Source organism: Antechinus flavipes, chromosome 1, assembly GCF_016432865.1.
Source record: "Antechinus flavipes isolate AdamAnt ecotype Samford, QLD, Australia chromosome 1, AdamAnt_v2, whole genome shotgun sequence".
NCBI classification, from domain to species: domain Eukaryota; kingdom Metazoa; phylum Chordata; class Mammalia; order Dasyuromorphia; family Dasyuridae; genus Antechinus; species Antechinus flavipes.
Genome location: NC_067398.1, coordinates 156730053 through 156757265, shown reverse-complemented (window position 1 = coordinate 156757265; position 27213 = coordinate 156730053). Strand labels below are relative to the sequence as shown.

General features: G+C 32.3%; 1 protein-coding gene across 4 annotated transcripts in view; it reads right to left on the bottom strand.

Annotated features, from left to right (window-relative positions):
- AP3B1 (adaptor related protein complex 3 subunit beta 1) overlaps positions 1-27213 on the bottom strand; it is a 320898-nt gene that overhangs the window by 214872 nt on the left and 78813 nt on the right. For all 4 annotated transcript variants that reach the window (XM_051991812.1, XM_051991813.1, XM_051991814.1 and 1 more), the window contains exons 3-4: positions 20721-20795; positions 855-950 (exon numbers count right to left, since the gene is read on the bottom strand). In XM_051991812.1, coding sequence (XP_051847772.1) covers positions 855-950; positions 20721-20795 — 171 coding nt within the window. The remainder of the gene's footprint in view (positions 1-854; positions 951-20720; positions 20796-27213) is intronic.

Here is a 27213-nt window from a genome sequence, read left to right as displayed (position 1 = left end):
AAATCAAAATTAAACTTCAAAAACAAAAATTCCTAATATTTAGATTTCTTTTGGTACATCCATCAGTTTCTTACTAAAATTTTTACTCAAACTATAAATTAAAAGCACTAACTTTAGACCAAAGATTAAAAATCACAACTACTAGTTTCAGAGGTCAAATACCATCAGACTGACCAAGGACAAATGACCTGATTTAATTTTTTATTATGTGCATGTAGCTAAGACTACATATTGCAAAATAGTTGTTGGTCATCATTTACAGAAAAGGTCTGATTCATTGGGAATACCACATAATCAGTGAAATTACAGGACTGGACAAAAATTTTAAAATCCTCAGTATTTTACTAAATGATTTTTGTGAGATTACTCATTTTAATGACATGTTTTGTTTTTTATGCTTTTTTCTATAATTTTTCAATTTTTACTGCACAAATTTGTTTTTCCTCATTTCCTAGAATTTAACTATTTAGTACAATGTTTTATGTTTTTTTTCCTTAGATGCCTATTAGCAATTGCATCCTAGAAAAGAGTAGGAGTCAGAAAAGCAAGGATTCTGTCCCATTTTCTTCTTCCACCAACCAACATAGTAGTAGGGAACAATAAAGTCATTATTAAAAATTTTTAAATAGACATGAAGGTAAGAACTTACACACAGGCTCCCAAAGAGAAAAGATTCTGAGGGACCATAAACTATTCTTTGGGAATATAATTCACTCACCATGACAAAAAAATTGTAAGTTTTTTAAGACACTCTTCTGACATTAAATAAATTATAGAGCTTCTCTTCTAAATAGTAACTTCCTTCAACGTGCAAACATCTTGTTCCTCTAGAACAATTCTGTGCTATTACTTACTTTTAGAGCTCGTTGAAAAGTGCTGATAGACAAGAGAGCCAGATCCTGTTGCTCCTCAGCATATCGCACCAGGTAAACATAGACCAGCTTTTTGATCTGGAGGGGAGAAGAAAGTACAGGAAGGGAAAAATAAAAACCATGTCTGATCATACCAGACTGAAAGATAAGGAACTCACCACATTAAAAAATAAAAATGTCCTATACACAGTAACTGATCAATAATGTTTTTGGAATTGAAAGTCTTTTAGTGTCATAGTTATTCTAAATTTTCCTAAAGAAAAATCACATAATCTCTATAATAAGGATATTAATCTAGACCATGGAAACAACATTTCAAAGTGCTTTTAAAGTACAGGATGTTTAATTGTCCATAATATCTAAAAAAATTATTTCAAGAAAAGGCATGAAATTAACTACTAAACTAAAATGCAGGTAATACCAAAATATGCATTTATAAACTTAGTATTAATATTGTGCTCTAAAGATTATACATTTATTAAATTCTTAACTTCACCAATGTCAAAAAAAAATATTTTCATATGATTTTTTTTAGTTTGGTTATTGATATAGTCGATTATGCTGATAGTTTTCCTAATATTGAACCAACTCTGCATTCCTGGTATAAATCCTACTTGGTCATAGTATTTTATCCTGGGGAGTAATCTCTTTGCTAATATTTTATCTAATTTTTTTTTTAATTCCAAATGCAAAATAGAACAGTATAACAATATAAAATTGTAAGTTTGTTATATATAATTTGCTTTTTTAAGTGTCTGTTAAATCTAAAAATTAATTTCAACTCTGTCCTGCTTGTATTTCCTTTTGAGAATCTCCTTCTGTTATACCTGTGCATTTCTTTTATGATCTGCAGCAGATGATGCTTTTTATTAAAAGATTCTCGGTGGCTGCACTAATACTCTATTTTATACACTAATGCTCTTATTTTATATAAAAATGAGTGGGGAGAGGGGAACAGCTAGGTGGCACAGTAGATAGAACACTAGCCCTGAAGTCAGGAGGACCTGAGTTGAAATCTGATCTCAGACACTAAATACTTCCTAGCTGTGTGATCCTGGACAAGTCATTTAGCCCCAATGGCCTCAGAGGGAAAAAAAAAAAAGTGAGTAGGGCTTTAATTAATTTCTCCATTGGCAGCCACTGGGGCCTGACTTCAGAGCTTTGTCCGTGGAATTGATTTTTTTTTTAATTTTAAAGATTTCTTTGCTCATAGCATTTTAAAAACTACAAATCAATGGCCCTCTTTTCTTTTTTTTTTTTTCTTTTAACTTTAATAGTATTCTATTTCTCCCTTCCCCCAAAGGAAAAAACAACATTATCTTTGTTTTAAAACAAATAAACAGAGTGAAAGAAAACAAATCCATACATTTGCCAGTTCGAAAATATATGTATCTCATAGTATATATCATTCCATATCATGAGTCTATCATTTTCCTAACAGTAGATTTTAGTGGCATATTTGTTTCATCATCAGTCCTCTGAAATTATGGCTCATTATTACATTGGCAAAGACCTAATATCCTTCTATATTGCTTTCCTTTCGGTTACCATATAAACTGTCTTCCTGATTCTTGTCTTACTCTATGTCAGTTCATTCAAATGTTGTCAAATTTTAAAGAAACCATTCTCTTTGTTATTTCTTAGAACATGATAATACCAATATTCATTCAGGGATTCTCTGATAAGTAATCCCTTAATTTCCAGTTCTTTATCACTGAAAGAGTTGTTATAAATATTTTTGTATTTATGGATAGTTTTCTTCTTTCTTTGTTTTTTGGGGAATAAAAGCCTACTAGAGATATCTCTAGGTCAAAGTTGCCTGTACACTTTTGTGATTTTAGGGGTGTAATTCCAAATTGTTCACAAAAAATGAATGAATCAATTCACAACTCCAACAACAATGCAATAGTGTCACTATCTTCCACAGGTTCTCTAAAAATTGTCTATTGGTTTAAATCCTCTTTGCCAATCTGATGGCTACAAAGCAAAAATGAATTTAATTTGTATCTCTCTAATTATTAGTCATTTAAATCTTTTTTTTTCATATAGATACTGGGAACTTAGATTTCTTTCTTTGCAAACTACCTTTTCATCTACTTTGATAATGTATTTATCTTTTGGGGAATGGCTAACATTCTTATTTAGTTTGCTGATTTATCAGCAGTCAGAGAAACTTGCTGCAAATATTTTTCTAGTTAACTATTTTGCTTCTAATGTTAACTGTGATGATCGTATTTTATGCAAAAACTTCAGTTTTACAAAATCAAAACTGTTCATTTTATTTCTTATGATCCACTTCTCCTATACAAACTTGTATACGGCATCTTCTTCCTTATTCCTCTTATTTGGTTATGGAACTTTTAACATCTGGCCAATAATCTATTTGGAGATTATTGTGCTAGATGTTGTGAGATGATTATCTAAACCTAATTTTTCAGGCTACCTTCTAATTTTCACAGTTGTTTTTGTGGAATAGTGAATCCTATTCTAATATATGCACTTTGGGAATTTATTGAACATTATAAGTTACTATGTTCATTTGCTTCTCTTTGTAAACCTAAAAAGCTTAGAGCAGGGAATCTATGAGGTCAAAACTATTTTCATAATAATGCTAAAATATTTTTAATTTCCATTAGACGCAATTCACATAAGCAAAAGCTGGGTATAGGGATGGGGGTAAGTTCTCAATAATTTTTTAGAGTATAATGTGGTTGAGCTACTTAGACACATAACTGACACACATATTGATATATGATTGGTATACCAAACACATATATTGATAAAACTATAGCACTTTTTTTTTTAATTTTTCCTTGGCAATAGTTATCTCTTCCATTAGGCTGGAAGATTAGTTTGGGATAATATAGTAAAAAGTATTTTAGCATTATTATGAAAATAGTTTTGACCTCATAGATTCCCTGCCCTAAGCTTTTTATGTAAATCACAAAAAAATTAGTAAATACTGATGTTTTTCCTCTGTCTATGATTTATTTCTTCATTCTATTTTCTTATCTAATGACCACAGGTAGAAATCCTATAATTCTGTAAAATATAAATGAGGATAATGAACATCTTTATCGTTTATGTTACTAAAAGACTTCCAACATTTCTATATTACCTATAGAGTTTACCTTGATTTTAGATAGATATTATTTACCATGTTAAGGAAAACATAACTTTTTTCCTATGTTTTCCAGTGTTGTTGTTTTAACAGAAAGAGGTATAGTACTTTGTTAAGACTTTTCAATGTCTATTGCTACAATCTTGTGAATTTGACTGTTTTCTGTTAATATGATCTATTAGGTTATAGTCCTTCTAATAAAATAACCTTGAATTCCCTTATAAATCTGAGCTGGTCACTGAGTAATTTTTCTGATATTTTCCTGCAGTTTTTTTGTCATTCTTTCATCTAAAATTTCTGCACTAAGATTCACCAGGTATGATAAGTCTATATTTTCTTTGTTTAAATTGTCTATTTCTGGTTTAGTTTCTGTGACCCCATTTTGAATCACTGAAAAAAATTTTGGAAAATGTTTATTTAATATTGGAATTAGCTGTTTTCTGAATGTTTGCTAAAAATTAATTTGTATATCTAGCTGATAGTGGAGTGTTGTTATTGCTGCTTTTCATTTTTGAATTAATTTATGTCACTTTTCTAAGATTAGGTTGTTTTAATTTTCTACTCTGTTAATTTGATTGTTTTGTTTTATATTTTTGTAAATATTCCAATTGTTGCATTTAAATTATCAATTCTACTGTTATATAATCAGATAAAATAACTTTGTTAAAGACGTTTGTAAAAATGAATGTCTTTTAATTTCAAATTAACTCTCAATTTCCCTTGGGTAAATGATATAATCTTGCTCCATCTGAGTTTCCTCATGAATATAAGAAGAAGATATTACTTTACTGGGTAAAGGAATAACAATTCAAAGTACTTATAAAGTATAAATCTTTTTATTTTTTAATTATCCAGAAAGTTTAAAAAAGGCATTCCAAGGAAGACATTATATAACTATTAAAATATCAACAAGAGTTTTGTGATTATATACAAAGCATGAATTGTTCTACAGATGATGTTTTTCATTTTCACATATATATATAAAATGTGGAAACAGACAAATGTTTTGAAAATTCACTAAGTGTCGAAAACACTTCTTATGTCTCCCTAAAGTCAAAATTATTTTATATAACATAAGCTAGAGAAAGTGACTCATTCTGTATTTTCCTTAGCAAGGAAACTCGGATGAAATTTTCCCTGCAAGTGCATTTCAACACTTTTCTACTTCAGAGTATTGGCAAGGTTAAGTGACCTTCCAAGGACACAAAGTCACTAAGGGCAGAGACTGTATTTAACTTTGAGTCTTCCTCGGGTTAAAGCTGGCTCTTTATCTATTATACCATATAACCTCTATTGTGTAAAATTCCAATGGAAAAATGTCATATTCACAAGTTTAAGAAAGAAAATGAAAGAAGGCTGAAATTTATTTACTTTTACTTTATTCTTATTATTATCAGGTCCCTTCTCCAGGATTTGTTGGTGTAATAATAATAATAATAGCTATCATTATATAGCACTTATTATGAACCAGGCATTGTGCTAAGCACTTTACAATTATTATTTCATATGAGCCTTGCAGGAACTTTGAGAGGCAGTTATTATCCCCATTTTATAAATGAAGAAACTGAGTCAAACTAAAGTTAAATGACTTGCATAGGGTCACACAGTTAAGATATGTCTGAGGCTACATTTGAACTCAGATTTTAATGACTCCAGGCATGCTGATCTATCTACTTTGCCATCCATTGCTCCGTATATTATTCCCCTAACCCCCAATCTATTTAATGCTCCTAAAATAAAATACAATCTCTTCAGTTCAGCATCTAAAATCCTCTACTATCTGACTCCAACCTACCTTTTTCTTCCATTATTTCCTAAATATCAAAATATATTATCAAAAAGGACAGTGATATTTAAGATAGAATATCCACTTAAGATAGACTATTAACTCTCTCTCTCTCTCTCTCTCTCTCTCTCTGTCTCACACACACACACACACACACACACACACACACACACACAAATTTATGTGTTTCTATCTTCATGACCCCAGCTCCCAGGATTGTGGGTACTGGAAATCTCTTTATAAAACTGATTGCATATTATTGCCAAATTATTCTTCAATTAAAAAAAATAAAACCTTTCACTTTTCTATTAAAAAAAAAAAAAAACCCAGCCACAATTTCCCATTCTCTATCACACCTATCTTTAACTCTTCAATTAAAAAGCCCCAAATTCTGCCTTTGGAGGCAGAATTTGTCTACTACCTTCTCAATACTAAAAACAATAGCCCTTTTGTTGGGCCAATCACTTCACATTTAGTTTTTTCATCTCAAAAGCTATATGCATTTTTATTTCTTTAATCCTGGTTCTTAAGGCTCAGAATGTTATCCTCTATCCATTCTAAAATATCTGCAGTTTTTCTCCAAAAAATTGTTAGTGAATTATTAAATCTTTATTATTTAAAGCCCAATAACACTGCTTCCATTAGGACATTTATGAAGTTCATTTCTCAGTGATCTTTTTCCTCTATAACTTCTATTTTCTATACCATACAATTCACATTTTTAATATAATTTAATTCTCTATTTTTTCACATGTGTAGTTGGTACTTTATACACTTTTTAATAGCACTATATAAATTTAAGTTTTTATTATTATGTATTTCCCCCTAACTAGATAGATAATGAGTTCCATAGGAGAAGGAATTTTTTGTCTCTCTTCTCTTTACCATTTGGGAATATTTAAATGATTATCATTTAAAGTTCTATTCCAGGCACTTCTTTATGGTGTGAGAACTTCAAGTTCTCAGGAACTTTCTCAACATAATATAAGATCTGACAAATCCTTTCAGAGCTGGAAAATTTTTCAACACAGACAGAGAGAGCAATGGATTTTATATTAGATTAGCCTACCTAAATGCAGAGGAGCTCATCAACAAGCTGGACAAAAGGTGAGATTATTTTTTTATTAACTACTACAACTCATGAAGACCAACCAGTAAAGCTATGTAGTATTTAGGATGAGGTACCAATATAATAAAAACACATATTCTTAAAGTACTGAAATACTTTAGTACTTAGATTAGATTATATTTAATACTTAGATCTAAAGTACCTAGATTGTTATATCCAACCAATGCACTCGAAATGTTAAAAAAAAAAAAAAAACCTCCCCAAACAACTATTCAACTTAAATCTCAATTGAACTTAATAGAACAATAACATGTAATTATGAAGAACACCCTCTATATAAGGAAAATATTTGGTTCTGGGGCTTATGTCCTGAAAGTCATAATGTGATTTTAAAAAATAATAACTAGAAATTTTTTTCTCCTTACTTGTTAACTCAAATACCATTCTATATTTTCCATAAAAAGCTTTTGGCAGGCTTCCCCTTTAAGGGGGTACAGTGAAGACCAATGTAGGAAAAGAGTTTTAGTGGCTTGTTTTTGTTTTGTTTTTTTTAAACCTTCATAGAATTCATTCGTAAGCAAACCCTCTCTTTTCAAAGCAATTGCAGAGACAACTTTTATGGCTAAATTATAAACTCCAGAATAATTCAGGGTTCATAATGACTACATGAGAAGACTCGGAACTACAACTGTGCAAGAAGCCACTGCTATAATTACTCACTATTGGAGAAAGATTTTTGCTACAGTTATGGCAAAAAGCATAACAGTATTAAATCACAGAAGGTTGCAAAACACTAAATTTGTTCTTGTTTTGCTATAAGAACCAATCAATATTGACCACAAGAGGCCGATGCACTGAATGGCTGCAGGTGTTCAGAGAAAGCCTTCTTTCCCTGAAACCACTCTGTGACCAGAAATGGGAGTACTTAGGGTTTCGTGACTACACCATTCTCTGATCAGTTACCTTCATTCAATGTTACTACACTCCTTGCTGTAAAACTAATCATAGCAGGGCTACATTAGGCTGGAAGAACACAGGCAGATCTGTTTAATTAGTTTATCAATACTAGTACATCAAACTTCATGAGTTATTGACTAAAACCTTTGATTATTTTTGTGCTATAACGACTGATTTCTTACTAGGTCACTTTTGGTATATTTTGACATCTAATGACATATGATGAACAGCCCAACTGAGTCTAGGGCAGCATGCACTTAGAAAAATGAAATTTATAGAACATACTTTGGAAACAATGAAACGTCCTTTCAATTCTCTGAAGATAATAAAAAGTCTCTTTTAGTTTTCCCCTAATGTCAAAAGATTAAACATGGCTCAATGAATAAAAATAGTAATATATTTTGGGACAAGAAAACAAGGCTATGAAATAAAATGCCACGAGAAAAGAACATTTGTATTATGCTTATTGTGATAATATTAGTTATAAAACACTAAATTATATATAAAAATTCTCATTGCAAAGGAAAAAGTGTTGATTATTCCAATTCTTATAGTCTGTAAAGTTAACCACTTCTGTTCTTAAAATTACATTACTAATTAATGATATTTATCCTCCTTTTAAATTCAATATGTCTTATATAATCAGCAGCACTCAAGTTTTAGTCACTTAATATCAACTTAAATATATAATTTCTTATCTGGAACAAAGAGACCAGGAGTTTATTATACGGGATAGTCAATTCATTGCCTTTCTTAATCTCCTCTTCCCAAGAGTGATTAAAAGATCTACAAACACAAAAATATAGGAATATTCTTTGGTTTACATAAACCACATTTGTTCTTTGTAAAAAGAAACTATATCCAAAGCACAAGTTTAAAAACTTTAGTGAAATACCAGGTTGATAGGGATAAATTTCAAAATGATTTCTTAAAAATAAACCAAATTATACACTATAGAGAGAATCTCATTTATCAATTATATTTAAGGAGATACAGAAATCACTGAAAATCCCTGAAGACATGTCAAACTTAAAAATTTAAGACACACTAAACTGAAAAGTTGAAAACTAAGATGGGGCGAAGGACATAGGGCATACAGGGAGGGTTGATGATCATGATCAAAGTCTATAAGACTGCTAAAGATATGGAGGATCAAGGTGAACGAGAACTTTTTCATTAAAATCTGGAATACTACTATTAAGAAAAAACTCACCGAAACTTAAAAGACAAGGTTAAGATTAAAATCAATGTTACTTTTCAACAGTCAAGTATTATCACAAGAAGTGTCATAGTAGAAAAAATAAAAATAATAAGGTTTTAAATAAAGGAAAAGATATTCAAAACCTGGTATTAAGAAAAATGTCTTCTTTTTTCCCTCCCTCCCTTCTTCTCTCCCCCTTCCCTCCTTTTTTTCTTTCCTTCCTTCCCTCCTTCCTTCCTCATGTCTAACTTTTCATGACCCCATTTGGGGTTTTTCCTGGCAAAGATATTGAAGTAAGTTATTATTTCCTTTTCCACATCATGTTACAGATGAAGAGCTAATATAAACAGGGTCAAGTGACATGTTCAGGATCACACTGCTAGTAAGTATCTAAGGCTGAATTTGTACTTATGAACATGATGCACACACCCCATCAATCCATCCATATCTCTCTCTTTCCTCCCATTCATGCATCCATCCATCCATCTATTCCTTACTCAAGATGCATTTATCCCTTAGGGAACTATCTTCTACTCAAAGGGAGAGAAGGAAGAGAGAGAGAGAGAGAAATTTTCTCTGGATCAAAATGAAGAGGTTACCCATGTCCAAAACAACCCAGACCACATGCTCTGCAAGTATCACTAATAGCCCTCCAAATGGCTGAAAGTTTATTATTTTGGTTCTAACAGATCCTATCTAGAGTGTAGTGTTTCATTCTAGGCACCACCATCTAAAGAGATTGATAAGCTAGAGAGTAACCAGAAGAGGGCAACCAGGATGATAAAAGACATTAGATCCACATCACATACAAGTGGCATGAGCCACTAAGAACATTTAGCCTGGGAATGATAATTATATCTTCAAGTATTTAACAACTGTCTTATGAAAAAGAGATTCCATTTGTTCTGGGTATGATTCCTTTTTCCTTTTAAAGTTCATTTCCTTCTCTCTCAGATCACTTTTAATTTATTATGCATATTGAAAACTACATATTGTCTCCCCCATTCAATTATAAGCATCTAGAAGGCAGGGACTATTTTCCCCCTTTAATCTACACAGTGATTAGTACATAGTCGCTGAAAAAACATTCATCCAGGCTGTTATAGGAGAATTCCCTTCAAAGGAAAGTAGTGAGAAGATATAGATGTATATACACTACACACACACACACACACACACACACACACACACACACACACAAACACGGGAGGTAGGAGTGAAGGAGAGGAGAGAGAAGAGAAAACAGAGGGAGAGAATGAAATAGAAGAAAGAAAAGAGAGGGGAAAAGAGAGAAGAGAGTATCAGAGTCCACCTGTCTAAACTTCACCCATCTTCAAGCTCTAGCTCAAGTCTAAGAATCACTTTTAACCATAATCAGGATGGAGTAATCTTTCCTTCCTCCACATTACATCATTTGTCCTTCACATGTTGGTATTTAATAAATGCTATTACACAATTTCAATAAGTTTTTCATGTATGTACACCTTCAGGTGAGCAGCCACATGTTCCTTCTATCTCCCAGAATTGGGCTATATAAACATTTAGCACTCAAATGTTTGCTGAATGACAGACCAATCTTAGTAGAACCAGAACAATTAGAGACCTCAAGCCTCTAAACTTACAGGTACAAAGAACATAACTGATATGTGACTGCTATATAAAGAAAAGAAAAATCAACAATCTCATGTGACATGCTTTTCCAATATATCTATTTTAGGAAGAAAATGATATTCCAAACATTAATCTGCTTTTCCAACCCTTATGTCCCAAAAAGAATGAATCTGATAAGTCAAAAAAAAAAAAAAAGTTAATTTAATCTACTTGCTAAATTGGCACCAATGGTTAAAAATAGATTTTTTGGTTGTGTTTTATCAACAAAGTCAACTCTAAAAATGATTTACAATAACATTATTCAATGTGATGACAATAATCATCCAGCTAAGCTATATAATTTATTTACTGTTTTAAAGGACAGTAAATTCAATTCACTTAGCATTTGCTGAAAAACAGAACCAAAAATCCAAACAAAAAATAACTTCCATTTTAAATTATTCTAATCAAGTTAGTATATAAGGAAAAATGGTTCATGCATGAAATTTTTTTTCTAGAAATTCTTTTAAAATTTATTTTCTAAGTGCTCTAAATCACTATTGATTAGAGAAATGCAAATTAAGACAACTCTGAAGTACCACTTCACACTTCTCAGATTGGCTAAGATAATGATAATGATAATGTTAGAAGTTATGTGGGAAAACTGTAACACTAATACATTATTGGTGGAGTTGTGAACAGATCCAATCATTCTGGAAAGCAATTTGGAACAATGCTCAAAAGGTTATCAAATGGTGTGTACACTTTGATCCAGCAGTGTCTTTACTGGGCCTATATGCCAAAGAAATCATAAAAAATGGGAAAAGGACCCACATGTGCACAAATGCTTGTAGCAGACCTTTTGAAGTGGCAAGGAACTGGAAACTGAATAGATGCCCATCAGTTGGAGAATGGCTGAGTATGTGAATGTAAAGGAATATTATTGTTCTATAAGAAACAATCAGTAAGATAATTTCAGAGAGGCCTGGATAGACTTGCATGAACTGATACTAAGTGAAATGAGTAGAACCAAGAGAACATTCTCCATAGCAACAATAAGACTATGTGATGATCAACTGTGATGGACTTGGCTCTTTTCAACAATGATGTGATTCAGGCCAATTCTAATAGACTTATGATGGAGACAACCAACTGAACACACAAAGGGGATTAAATGTATATCACAGCATAGCATTTTCAACTTTTTGTTGCTGTTGCTGCTGCTGCTGCTGCTGCTGTTTGCTTGCTTACTTATTTTTTTTCCTTAATTTTTTTCCCTTTTGATCTGATTTTTTCTTGTGCATCATGATAAATGTGGATACACATTTAGAAGAATTGCATATGTTTAATCTATATTGGATTACCTGCTGTCCAAGGGAGGAGGGAGAAAGGGAGAGAAGGAGAAAAATTTGGAGCACAAGGTTTTGCCAGGGTAAATGATGAAAACTCTCTTTGTATTTTGAAAAACAAAAAGCTATTGTTATAAAAAAAAATTTAAGTCCTTTATTAGATTCTGAATGTCTCAATTCAAAATTCCTTGAAAAGTAAATTCTAGCCATATCTGTGAAAAAGCTATTAATGTAGTAATGATTCCTGATTCAATGATTTTAAGTGCTAAACCTATAGCTGGTATTAGTTTAGTCTGGACACTGCAATCATAGCTGTATATTACATATACAATTAATACCTGCCTGTTCTGTTGCATCTATTTGTATCAAAAATTAAACTGTCATACCTACTTCATGGTTATTTTATTGAATCGATATGCCATGTACTTATATAGCCTCTTCATTCAATTTATTTTCTTTGAAAAAGTGGAAATTATTTAAACACTGACAATAAAATTTTCTAGCAATATTTTGTTCATTTTCATATATTTAACTATTGAAATTTTCTTTTAACTCCTGTAGATACAGAGTGAAAAAAAAAGAGAGAAAAGGTACAAATGAATCTCCCATTATATAATAGGAGAAAAACTCTATATGGAAATTAGGAGAAATAATTTCAAATGAACTAATGACTGCCATTTTTGAAAAGCTAACCGTCTCCAATATGGGGAAATCCCAGTTTGAGAATCACAAACCACAGTTTAAGAATCTGAGCTCTAGAAGACTGATTCCAAACTAAATGAGCTTTACATTTTAGTATACATCAAAAATCATGGTAAATTCTAATATCCTACATTTTCCATGTCCCTTTTGGTGATTTTTAAACAAAGAAGTAAAAGTGATATTAACAATACCTAGGACAGGAAAGTAGGAAAGAATAATTGTGGGTCTATACATATATTGACATATATCTGTATATCTTTCACACAACGTTTGGTGTATATACCATATATGCTAAATACATTACATATGTGTTCTATGTATATCATATGTATGAATATATATAAAATACACAGCTATCCATATATAATATATATAGTTATGGATCTGAGATCGCAACAACATAGATTGATAAGATCACAACCAATTTACACATTCATTATATAGAACTTAAAAAGGGGCTTTACAGGACATCTAGTCTGATCCCTTCATTTTAAAGATGAAAAACTGAGCCTAAGAGGGATTTTATATTACTTCTCTAAGACCACATTCTACATTGCAGACCTGGGATCTAAATTTGTGTCCCAGGTCTTTAAAATCCATGACACATTTCACTGACACATGATCTCCTTTATTATCCCATCCAATTCTATCTGTCTTCCCATAACCCCTCCTGGGAGTAATCACCCAATATGCTGGGAGCATTTCTCTATCAATTTACTGTGCAAAATAATAATTTAGCCTAAAGTCTTTTCATTGGTTACATCTTTCTCTTGCAGCAAGATCAACCCAAGTCCTATATAAATATTCAAAGTTCTCTTAAATAAAATGTCCTTCATATCATGTCTCCTGCGCTCCTTTATTGGTAATGGGAGGGGGAGAAATAAAATATTTCTCTTTAATTTTAATATTTTGTTGATATCTTTTGTCTTTTCATGACAGTTATTTCAACCCATTTCCAAACAAGGACAAGGCAGGATATGTTAAAAATATGTTGCAGTCTATCCATACCCAATTCAGCACCTTTCCACTGTCCTTTGGGTGACAATAAACTTTAATTTTCTAAGGACTGTGGTATTCCAAGAAATATAGCATAGTAAAAGAAATCTTATGCTAAAAAGATATGCTTTGTTTCAAGAAGAAATTTGAAGTTATTAAAAGCACTGCACAATTCCCCATGGGCAATATAACCCACTTCTCTCATCCTATTTAACCCTGAGCCCATCGAAAGTGACTTTCAAATATATATATATATATATATATACATACACACATTTACACATATATGTACATACAGATTTTGTTTATGATGAATCAGATAGCTATATAAGTAAAGAGATGGACCCCTTAATCCATAACTCTTTTCCTAGGGAATAGCTAGGCCGAGCTTTTTTTTGAGTGATCAGAGATTTAATATTCAAGAGCCTGCTACTATCAGCAAGAGTAACATTTGAAGGCTTCATCCACAAAAATATGTACTTTTTCCATCAAAATGTATTTTTCAAGGTCAAGAATTACAGCAGACATGATCAGGTTGTAATATACTGCCAACAGAGAACTGTGCAAGAGAAATGGTATGAAGGACACATTTTAGATAAAAATTTGCCTGAAAAAACAGATGAAACATCCTCTCCTTTATTCTAAAGTTACCACATATTTAAGGTATGTGGTAATTAATTGGAAAGAATGTCTTACCAAATTCTTTCTAGAATTCAGAGGAAGTAAAGCAGGTGATTAAAGGATCAGATATAGAAAGAAACCTTTGGTCTTTCTTTTTTTTTTTTTTAATTTTATTTTAATAATAACTTTATATTGACAGAATCCATGCCAGGGTAATTTTTTACAACATTATCCCTTGCACTCGCTTATGTTTCGATTTTTCCCCTCCCTCCCTCCACCCCCTCCCCAAGATGGCAAGCAGTCCTATATATGTTAGATATGTTGCAGTATATCCTAGATACAATACATATTTGCAGAACCGAACAGTTCTCCTGTTGCACAGGGAGAATTGGATTCAGAAGGTAAAAATAACTCGGGAAGAAAATCAAAAATGCAAATAGTTCACATTCATTTCCCAGTGTTCCTTCTTTGGGTGTAGCTGTTTCTGTCCATCATTTATCCATTGAAACTCAGTTAGGTCTCTTTGTCATAGAAATCCACTTCCATCAGAATACATTCTCATACAGTATCGTTGTCAAAGTATATAATAATCTCCTGGTTCTGCTCATCTCACTTACCATCAGTTCATGTAAGTCTCTCCAAGCCTCTCTGTATTCATCCTGCTGGTCATTTCTTACAGAGCAATAATATTCCATAACATTCATATACCACAATTTACCCAGCCATTCTCCAATTGATGGGCATCCATTCAATTTCCAGCTTTTAGCCACTACAAACAGGGCTGCTACAAACATTTTGACACATACAGGTCTCTTTCCCTTCTTTAGTATCTCTTTGGGATATAAGCCCAATAGAAACACGGCTGGATCAAAGGGTACGCACAGTCTGATAACTTTTTGGGCATAATTCCAGATTGCTCTCCAGAATGGTTGGGTTCATTCACAACTCCACCAACAATGCATCAGTTTTCCCGCATCCCCTCCAACATTCATCATTATTTTTTCCTGTCATCTTAGCCAATCTGACAGGTGTGTAGTGATATCACAGGGTTGTCTTAATTTGCATTTCTCTGATCAATAGTGATTTGGAACACTCTTTCATATGAGTGGTAATAGTTTCAATTTCATCCTCTGAAAATTGTCTGTTCATATCCTTTGACCATTTATCAATTGGAGAATGGCTTGGTTTCTTATAAATTAGGGTCAGTTCTCTATATATTTTGGAAATGAGGACTTTATCAGAACCTTTAACTGTAAAGATGTTTTCCCAGTTTGTTACTTCCCTACTAATCTTGTTTGCATTCGTTCTGTTTGTACAAAGGAAGCCTTTGGTCTTTTGACCATCTTAGAAGCTACTCAGTAGCACAAAGACATTTTCTCTAAGTGGCTTCTTCTGAGAGCAAATAAGGAATAATTCTCCCAAATACAGCTAGTTATGGAATTTATTAGCACTCGTCAGAGATATCAAATGCCTCTTGTTAAAATGGAGAACCAGGCTTGAAGCCCTTAAAAGAACAGCAGAGGTTGGGAAGTGAATGTATTACCAATTTGGACACAAAATCATGTTATCATATTGCAGTGGGCACAAATCATATTTTTCTTCCAACTAAAGATGGTAATTATTTCTGTTCAATAGTACTCTTTATGCCAATCAGAGCACTAACTAATCTACATGGTTCTCAATCTCCTTCCAAATGAGAAACTGGATCTCTTTTCCATTTAAAGACAAAAGATTCTCCCCTAATAAGCAAAAGTTTCACAGTCCTGAGTAGTGGGGCTGGGTCCCCCACCTTCTATTAAGCCAGTCTTCCTGGTGTTCTTCCCATGAGTGCTCCCTTTGCTGGAATATCCTTCTTCTTTATCTCTGCCTCTTGAAAGTTCTAGTTTCCTTCTCTATGAAACCTTTCCTGATACCCCTAGTTTCTAGTACACTCCTATCCAAAAATACAGTCTATTCATTACATCTCTAAATTGAAAGGAAGAGGAACAATAAGCATATGCTAGGAGAGGCAGCTATGTAACTCAACAGTTAAGAGAGCTGGGACTGGAGTCAGGGAGACCTGAGTTCATATGTGACCTCAGACACTTAATAGCTGTGTGACCCTGTAATGTCCAGGCTATCTTTCTGAAGGTCCTTCAGATGGGTCTTGGTCTCAATAGGATAGACTCCACAAGAATGATCAGGAATAGAGTCTAGACTCTTTATTATCTCCTTCAGGGTATGTGCCTGTCAGTCTGACCCAGTCTTGAGTGCAGGAGGCAGGAGAGCCACTCGGAGGATGGTCAAAAATAGTCCTTCTCAAGAAATTGAAACTATTTCTAGCCATATGAAAAAATGCTCCAAGTCATTATTAATCAGAGAAATGCAAATTAAGACAACTCTGAGACACCACTACACACCTGTCAGATTGGCTAGAATGAAAAGGAAAGATAATGCGGAATGTTGGAGGGGATGTGGGAAAACTGGGACATTGACACAATGTTGGTGGAACTGTGAATTGATCCAGCCATTCTGGAGAGCAATTTGGAACTATGCTCAAAAAGTTATCAAACTGTGCATACCCTTTGATCCAGCAGTGTTACTACTGGGCTTATACCCCAAAGAGATCTTAAAGAAGGGAAAGGGACCTGTATGTGCAAGAATGTTTGGGGCAGCCCTCTTTATAGTGTACAGAAACTGGAAACTGAGTAGATGCCCATCAATTGGAGAATGGCTGAATAAGTTGTGATATATGAATATTATGGAATATTATTATTCTATAAGAAATGACCAGCAGGAGGATTTCAGAAAGGCCTGGAGAGGCTTACATGAACTGATGCTGAGTGAAATGAGCAGGGCCAGGAGATCATTATATACTTCAACAACAATACTTACTATATGATGATCAATTCTGATGAACTGGCCATCTTCAGCAATGAAATAAACCAAATCAGTTCCAATGGAACAGTAATGAACTGAACCAGCTACATCCAACAAAAGAATTCTGGGAGATGACTAAGAACTATTACATAGAATTCCCAATCCCTACATTTTTGCCCACCTGCATTTTTTATCTCCTTCGCAAACTAACTGTACAATATTTCAGAATCCGATTCTTTCTGTACAGCAAAGTAACAGTTTGGACATGTATACTTATTTTGTATTTAATTTATCCTTTAACATATTTAACATGTATTGGTCATCCTGCCATCTAGGGGAGGGGGTTGGGGGAAGGAGGGGAAAAATTGGAACAAAAGGTTTAGCAATTGTCAATGGTATAAAATTACCCATGCATATAACTTATAAATAAAAAGCTATTAAAAAAATTTTTTTAATAGTCCTTCTCAGCCCTTATATACCTTAGTACAATTACACCATTACAGCATACTGAATATCTGTGAACTAGAGAACCATTGCATTATCATATTAAGTACCGAGTATACGTAAACTAGAGAACCATCATCTCATCAATTCACTGAGTTAACACTTTGTTTCAAATATACTTCTCCAGAGTTCAGCCCCTCTACATGACCCTAAGCAAGTCATTTAATCTATTTGCCTTAATCCATTGGAAAAGGAAATGGCAAGCCCTCCAGTATCTTTGCCAACAAAGCCTCAAACTATCATGCTATAGCCCATCTTGTCATGAAGAAATGGGTACAAACAAACTGAGTAATACATGCCAAGCACTATGTGCTAAATGCTTTTACCAATATCTCATTTGATCCTCCCAATCCTGCTAGGTGAGTGTTACTATCCCCATTTTACAACTGAGGAAATTGAGGCTGAAAAGATAAATAATTTGCCTAGGGTCACACAGAAAGTATTTGATCTGGATTTGAACACAGAATCTACCCACCAACTAGCTTAGTGCTCTATCCACTGCACTACCTAACTGGCTGTAATGATATATGTACATATCATTTCCTCTGCTGAAACTGAAGCTCCTTAAGGGTAGAGTCAACTTCACTTCTACCTGTATATCCTGAACACTGAGAATAGAGTCTACCTAGCACACGGTAAGTACTTACTAAGTGTTTGTTGAATGACTGAAAGTGATCACTTGTTTCACAAAAACAGTGATTCTTGTTGCCTTGGGATGCATTATAAGATTCCACCAATTCTTTTATTTGCCTAGCCAAGAAGAATCCTTGAGTCTCTTTGAATTTAGCAGCAACTTCTTTCTGTTATGTGGTTTTATTTTTTGTAAGAAAATCAAGATTGATATGAATAAGTTCCTCTAGTGATGTGCTCACCTGACCACTAAACAAGCATCTCACATTTTGAGCAATAACAATTAACTTTGTGTTCATAAATATCTTACAAGTTATATCATTTTTAGCAGCTTCTGCCTGCTTTTCTATCAGTTGGACACCATCATTTCCAAAATGGATTAGGGATGTAGAGAACTGAGAGCCATTCTACATACAGGGAGCAGGGATGGAGGAATACAAAGGGAGAAGGAGGAGAGGTGCCATTCACTATCATCTCAGATCTGCAGGCTGGTCAATCCTCAAAAAGCTACCATGGTAAACCATAGAAGGAGCCATTCTAACTTGATAGGACCTGTTGGAGTTTGTGCCCTTCTGCCACAATCTGGCATCCAACTAACAGAATATCTATATTTATTATAGAACCTTTTACTTCTGTGACATCATATCACTTCAACAAACTTTCATATATAACCTGTTACAATTTATAAAACAAATTATTTTTCATGGATTATACTTAAATCAGTTATTTCCTGATGCACAGTAGGAAAGCAACTCAATCTCATTATGAAGTGATCGTGAAGTCACATGAATTGTTTTCTTCTGGACATTTTTCAAAGAAATAATAAATTCCACCTTCTATGAAATGCAGATTCCTTTAAATCTGTATCACAAAGTGGTTCTTTCTCAATCTGGAATTATGCCCAAAAAATTATCAAACTGTGCATACCCTTTGATCCAGCAGTGTTTCTATTGGACTTATATCCCAAAGAAATACTAAAGAAGGGAAAGGACCTGTATGTGCCAAAATGTTTGTAGCAGCCCTATTTGTAGTGGCTAGAAACTGGAAAATGAATGGATGCCCATCAATTGGAGAATGGTTGAGTAAATTGTGGTATATGAATGTTATGGAATATTATTGTTCTGTAAGAAATGACCAGCAGGATGAATACAGAGAGGACTGGCGAGACTTACATGAACTGATGCTAAGTGAAATGAGCAGAACCAGGAGATCATTATACACTTCGACAACGATATTGTATGAGGACATATTTTGATGGAAGTGGATTTCTTTGACAAAGAGACCTAACTGAGTTTCAATTGATAAATGATGGACAAAAGCAGCTACACCCAAAGAAAGAACACTGGGAAACGAATGTGAACTATCTGCATTTTTGTTTTTCTTCCCGGGTTATTTATACCTTCTAAATCCAATTCTCCCTATGCAACAAGAGAACTGTTCGGTTCTGCAAACATATATTGTATCTAGGATATACTGCCACATATCCAACATATAAAGGACTGCTTGCCATCTAGGGGAGGGGGTGGAGGGAGGGAAGGGAAAAAAATCGGAAAAGAAACGAGTGCAAGGGATAATGTTGTCAATATAAAGTAATCATTAAATAAAAATTTTTTTTAAAAAAGTGGCTCTTTCTGATTTTGCACTTAAATTTGGAGAGGGGGTGGAAAAAGTTATCACTAAACAGAAATAGAGTCTATCTTACTTGAGGAACCACAGCTCTCTAAATAGACAATAGACCAAATGTTACTTATTAAAAGTTAAATCTAAATAATAATAATCATTTTGGATATCCCAAGTATCTATCACAAAAGTATTATTAAATTGATTATTACTGGAAAATATTCTACTAAAACATCTTCATTAGCACAATTAAAGCAGTTAGCAATTTAAAAAAAAAAAAAAGGACTCTAACCAGAATCAGGAGGAATGCTTGGTTTTAGAGCATGAGTAATATCTTCCTTTCACTCCAATATAGGAAATTTATAAATTTGTTCTTTCAATGACACCCAGCAATATCAATGATTCACATTCAGATAAAAAATTAGGGTTCTATCTTTATACCAAATTCCTCCAGAGGGTCTAATCCATCTATAGTTCAATTTAAAATCATCTTAAACTTTCCAAGAAATATTTTTTTATTACACCTATCTCACTGGGCCTATACTATCACCTCAATCCTAAATCAAAATTGAACAAGAATCTATAAACAGGAAAATAGGATAGCATAATTTAATCATTCTTCTAAGTAAATTCTTCTCAATATCAGATTTCACCTTCTGCAATAACCTTAAACCAAGTAAACTATAGTGTCTCTTTTATTATACCTTATATGTAAATTTTCTCACTGAAATTAAAGCACTATTAACCTATGATGTTTAATTTAAAAAGTTTTTTAACATTTCAAAGTAACAAGAAACTCTTTAATAACAAAAGAAATCATAGCAATACTATATCAGAACATACCTCAATATTTTTACTGGCCACATTTTTCACAACAGCAGGAAAGAGTTCAGATGCATTTTTCCCCTTTGCAATCATCTGAAACACAAAATATAATGTTAATGTTTTAACATATAACACACACATCAAGAATAATTTCTAAACAAAATAAATTTCAAAGAAAATTTACTTTATACATTGATATTGCGTAAGACTTGAATAATTCTGTGAATGGATAAAAGTTATTAAATCAATTTCATGATAAAACAGTCATAGTTAACAAGATTAAATACATCTTTTAAAGTTTATTCTCTTCAAACATTTTTATTGAGATCATTGTACATGGTAACAAGATTATACAATGACCAATTCTGATGGACGTGGCTCTTTTTCAACAATGAGATGATTGAGGCCAGTTCCTATAATCATATGATGAAGAAAGAGGACTGTAAGAACTGAGGGTGGACCACAACATAACATTTTCACTCTTTTTGTTGTTGACTGCTTGCATTTTACTTACTTTCTCACTTGTTTCCTTTTTGATCTGATTTTTCTTGTGCAGCAAGATAATTGTACAAATATGTATGCATATATTGGGTATAACATATTTTTACTATGTTTAACATATTGGATTACTTGCCATCTAGGGGAGGAGGTGGGGTTAGAAGGGAAAATTTACAAAGATTAATGTTGAAAAATTATTTATGCATATCTTTTAAAAATAAAAAGCTTTAATTTAAAAAAAGAAATCTTTTTATTAAGCATTCATTCAAAGAAAGGAATTTTCTTAAGAAAGCAAAAGGTTGAGTTTTTAAAAAAACTTTTTTAATGAAATTAATCATAAGCAAATATAAACATTTCAATATACAAAGAATAACAAGAAGGTTAAATAATAAACTAAAAACTGTTATGTACAACTCATCATGTTTTGAATTAAAGGGAGCTTATATATTTCAATTTCATAAAATTAAAGGAAACAATTATATTGAAATATAGTTCCAAAAAAAATTTTTAAGAAAACTCAAGAACACTCCATTGGAGTAATTATATAATATACATCTAAGCTGTTTGATCTTGTTTGTAACTCAAGAATTCTTGGCACTATAGTGCCTCTTAGACAAATGTTTTATAAATTTAAGGGAGGAAAAAAGCTCATTTATAAAATGTAATTCTAAATATAGGCAAGGTCTACTTCTTTCACATAGATCAGAAGAAAATATCTTTCTTTCATCAGAATTAGGACGCCTAGAGGATGATTAGATACTTATTCTACACATTCTCCATCAGTTTTCTGTGAAAGAAACAGCAACAGAAAGACATTAAAAAACATTCATCTTCACTTCCAACTTTATTCTATGTCTTGATGACATAACACGATTTCTTATCATATTTATCCTTTTTATGTGTTTTGTCTCCCCTTATAAAATGTAATCTCTTTGAGTGCAGGAACTGTCTTTTACTTTTCTATTTGCATCCCCAGTATCAGCACAGAGCTTTGTACAAAGTAAACACTTAATACACACTTTATTTTTTTAAACTTCATTTCAGGAATTCTTACCTCAAAAATTATATCATATCCTCTAACTTATTTCTCAGACTACTATAAAAACTAAATTGGCTGAGCAAAAAAAAAAGGAGAAGGTAAGATGCCCAAAGTCCCACATATATCCTCTCCAACTGCACTGGTTCCTACATCATTGCTTTAAAAACACACCCAGAAATGCCTATCACAGCATTTATATTTCAAGGTTTTTGTTATTTTGTTTTTTTTTTCCCCATAGCTTTTCTTTTTTATTGTTCTTATTTTTCTTTCCCAACATGATTAATATAGAAATGGTATAAATGATTATACATGTATAACCTATATCAGATTGCTTGATATTTTGGGGAGAGGAGTAATAAAGGAGGGAGGGAGAAAAAAAGTTTGGAACTCAAAATCTTACAAAAATGAATGTTGAAAACTATCTTTACATGTATTTGGAAAAATAAAATGTTACTAAAGTTTTAAAAAAAATTTAAAAACTAATAAAACATACCCAAGTCTCTCTCTATATATGGCCTTCCAACTAATTCTTCTTTCCTCTCATAGCTTTTCTTTCGTAATTACCCACAATTTGATTTCTATCCTCATGCATACTTCTGAAACTCCTCCAAAATAAAAAATATATATATTATACCCTAGAAAAGTCCATTATTGATTGCTTTGGACAAATTCAAAGTACTTTGTCCAAATTGTTTTAAACAATGTAAAAAGTACCATAGAAACAATAAAAATAACTTGATTTATAAGGACATAATTAATAAAAATAAATACTGTTCCTGTTGACCTTCACATTCATTAAAGCAGAAAAAAAAAAAGTCCTATAGGCAGTGGGAATTCCACAAATCCTCTTAGTCCTCTAGCTCAATTAAATCCCAAGAATTATCTGGTTGTCATCTTCAATGAAAATTATGCTAGATTCCAAAAAATAAATGTTCCTTTTACGCCAAATAGTTTGTATTTTATCCCATTATATGTCTAAACAGGAACATTAAGAAAATTATATTAGCATCTGTATGAATGATGGATTGCAGATGAGACAAACTGAAGGCAAACATTTCACAATAGCAGAAAAAGAAAGCTTCTGCTCATGATATAACTTTTAAAATGGATAAACTTAGAAATAAGAATTTATGTTATGTTCTACATATTTGTAGAATAGCATTATAAAGATCTTAGTAAAGAAAGTAATCAAACAGCAAGGAAAAGCAAGGGGATTTTAAAATTATTCAGTAGAGAATTAGTTATATTGACGAGCATATCTATAGGTCTTCTTATATAAAGCAAATGATGCTGTACTTATAAATTCAAAAGCTTCAACCATATTACTACACAAGAAGAGACATTCAGAATGCATAACAATATTTTTAGATTTTATTCACTAAATTATATTTAAAAACTATAATACAAAAAGTACTGTATTAAGTAATAGATATAAAAAAATGAAAAATAGTCCCTTCCTCAGAGAAGAATATAAAAGAAGAATATCATATTTTACATAATATGATAGGAAGATAACCATAATTGATTCAAAGGAAAGATTCAGACAGAGATATGAGCAGAAATTCAGTGGATACTATGAAAAAGGTAAGCTCCCAAAGCAAAACTTTGAATAAAGGAAGTATTTCAATGGTCAGACATATAAAAGAAGGAAATTCCAAGTATAAGAAGACAAACTGTACAAATTGATAGAAATAGGTGAGAGGACAGAATGTGTGACATCAATCAATGTATAATTAACTAGTATGGCTAGAACTTTAGAAAATACAGAATAAAGTGAGTACTAAAGATGAAAAGGTAAAATAGATTTTAAATGCTAAAATAAGAAATTTTTATTTTATCTTTTGTTTTTCATTTTTTTACTGTTAACATAAATGTTTAATGTTTTATTTTTCTCCAATGACATGTAAAAATCACTTTTCACATTCAGTTTTTAAAATTTTGAGTTCCAAATTCTCTCCCTCTATTATGTCCTTTCTCCCTCATTGAGAAAACATATAATTTGATATGTTATACACATGCAGTCATGTAAAATATATTTATCTATTAGTCATGTTAAAAAAAAAACCACACACAAATCAAAAAGATAATATATTTTAAAAAGAAAGACAGTTTAAGAAAGTATGCTTCAATATGCATTCTGACTACATCAATTCTATCTCTGGAGATGGGATAGCACCTTTCATCATGAGGCCTTTGGAATTATCAATTGTTTAATGTACAGCATACTAAAACTTGGATTATCCTGACTGTGGTTCGATAGTATCTGAATGGTTTCTTTCTGCTTGCTATTTTCTCCTTGACCTGGGAGCTATGGAATTTAGCTATAATATTTTCATTTTGGAATTGCTTTCAGGAAATAATTAATGGATTCTTTCCATTTCTATTTTACCCTCTTGTTCTAGAATATCAGGATAGTTTTCCTCGATAATATCTTGAAAGATCATGCCCAGCCTCTTTTTTTGATCATGCCTTTCAGAGAGTTCAATAATTCTTAAGCTATCTGTACTAGATCTGTATCAGCTGGTTTTCCCAATAAAATAGTACACAGTTTCTTGTATTTTTTTTCATTACTTTTGTTTTGTTTTCTTGTTTTCTGATGTTTCATGTACTCAGTATCTTCGACTTGCCCGATTCTAATTTTTAAGGAATTATTATCTTTACTGGACTTTTCTATCACCTTTCCATTTAGCCAGTTCTATTTTTTTAATGAGCTCTTTTCGTCAGGGAATTTTTGTAACCTTTTTTTCCATTTGTCCAGTTCTGCTTTTGAAAGCATTTTTCTCTTTGGCAGATTCTTGTGCCTCTTTTATTTTATTATTCCAAGCTTCAGGCTTTTTGTGTAGCCGTTTTCAATTTGGAGGGATCTGTAAGTTTTCAGTTCTTCCAAGATGGTATGATCTAAGGAGAAGTATGTTAATACTGTCCTGATCTTCACCAAGACCGAGTGATAAAAAGCACTCTTTTCCAGCTTGGAACTATGACCAGAATTGACACTCCTTTGCAGCTGCAAGCTTTGGTATATTCTGGTATGCTCTGTGGAAAATGCAATAGAGTCCTGCACCCAGGACCAGTAAAAGTGACTCCTGTTTAGTTACCCATAAGGTTTTGCTGCTTGATGGCTCGAGGGAAGCCTGCCCTGGACTGAGCTCTATTCCTACCAATATGCAACAGACCTTTCCTGCTAACTTAACTTGTCTTGAGCCAGAAAATTTTTCATCCTGTCTTTTTTGTGGATTCTGCTGCTCCAGATTTCATTTTGAGAAGTTATTTTTAAGTTATTTGGAGAAGAATTTAGGACACCTTAGGCAAATCTCTGCCTTTTCTCTATCATCTCATCTCCACCTCCAATTTCTAATTTATCATATAGATAACATATTTTAAGCAGGGAAGTGGCATCCCCACGCAATAAAATTAGGAAAATTTGAGTAGCCAGGAGGAAAAAATAATTATATAAGCAGATTATAAGCAGAGAAACAAGTTTGGAAGCTATTACAAAAGCTCAAATGAGTCAATGCAAACCAGAATTATAATGCAATATAAGTCAAGAAAAAGAGACACACAAGAGAGATTTTGTAGGGAAAGAGTTTACAAAACTAGGGAAATGACAGCAAGCTCTAGAAGGAACTTAGGAGAAAAGGTAGGTAGGTGGTTTGTTGGTTGCTGGTTTGCTTGGGGGCTGTTGTTGGTTGGTTGGTTTCTGACTGATAGTTTGGGGGTGTTTCATTGTTGCTGGTTTGTTAGTTGGCTACTGATTTGTTTGATTGCTGTTGTTACTGTCGTTGCTGTTGTGCTGTTTTGAAAACAAGGAATTTGTGGTACCTAGGAGATATCAAGATGTCAATATACATTTCTAGAAGCCCAACAAATCCTTGAAATGCCATGTTTTAAACAGATATACTTTGCCATATGCAAGATGAGGGACAGATAACATCATTAAAATCTTAATTCTGTATTCGCCTTTTTCACAAATTTATTTAATATCAATACTAAGCATGAATGACAGCACCTATTTTAGCAAACATTGAGCAAAAATCCTAACCTTGCTACATAACCACCAATGACTAGATCTCTCGCTATCATCAATTTAAAGTAGAATTAAAATGTACATCTAATCTTAATCAAACTCAAAGGAAGAAAAGAAACAAAGTTAATTTTAAAATATGCCTAAAACCCTAGGTAAAAGACCTAACTTCAAATGATGTGCTAATAAAACATTTAAAAAATGAAATTCAGAATTAACAAAGCCCTAATACACAAAAGTGTTGAGTCAAGGTGGTATCAAAAAAAAGCAAGAAAACAAGTTTGTTTTTTTTTTTTAATTACTATTATGACTTATATGGAAGCACAAGTTCTACTGCCTTCTATCAATACTATGATCCACTGAGAATAGAGGCCTATATGGAGTCACTAGATGAGGTTAAGTAAGGATGTGACATACCCAAACATGGACATTAGGAAAATTTGAGTTGCTGTGTTAAAAAAAAAAAAAAAAAATGATGAGAGACAGGGAGACCATTTCAGAGTTAAATTTGCTTTAAAAAAACAACTTGATTAACAATATTTTTTTAACTTCTTTAGAATTAACATAATGTTGTTGCTCCAAATTATATTTTAAAACTTACTATTCTTCTAAAATTTAATTTAAAATTCTTAGAGGAACTTAAACAATTTGCAACAAACTAATTCTATTCAGTATAACCTATTGTTGTCACTAATCAATAGACATACTTTTAAAAAGCACACTCTAATTCCATCTATGATTCAAATTGATATTATCCTTAAAACAAAGATACTGTCTCATACAGATTCTTCATCTAATCCACAAATGCATAATAATATTGAGGCTAATATTATTAGTAGTAATTTCTCTTTGTGAAATTAAGTAAGGATATTTTCCTTCCTAGTAGATATGGCATATCAACACTTGGGAAGAAAGACACCTCTTATCAAAATCATTAAATGATCAAAAAAATT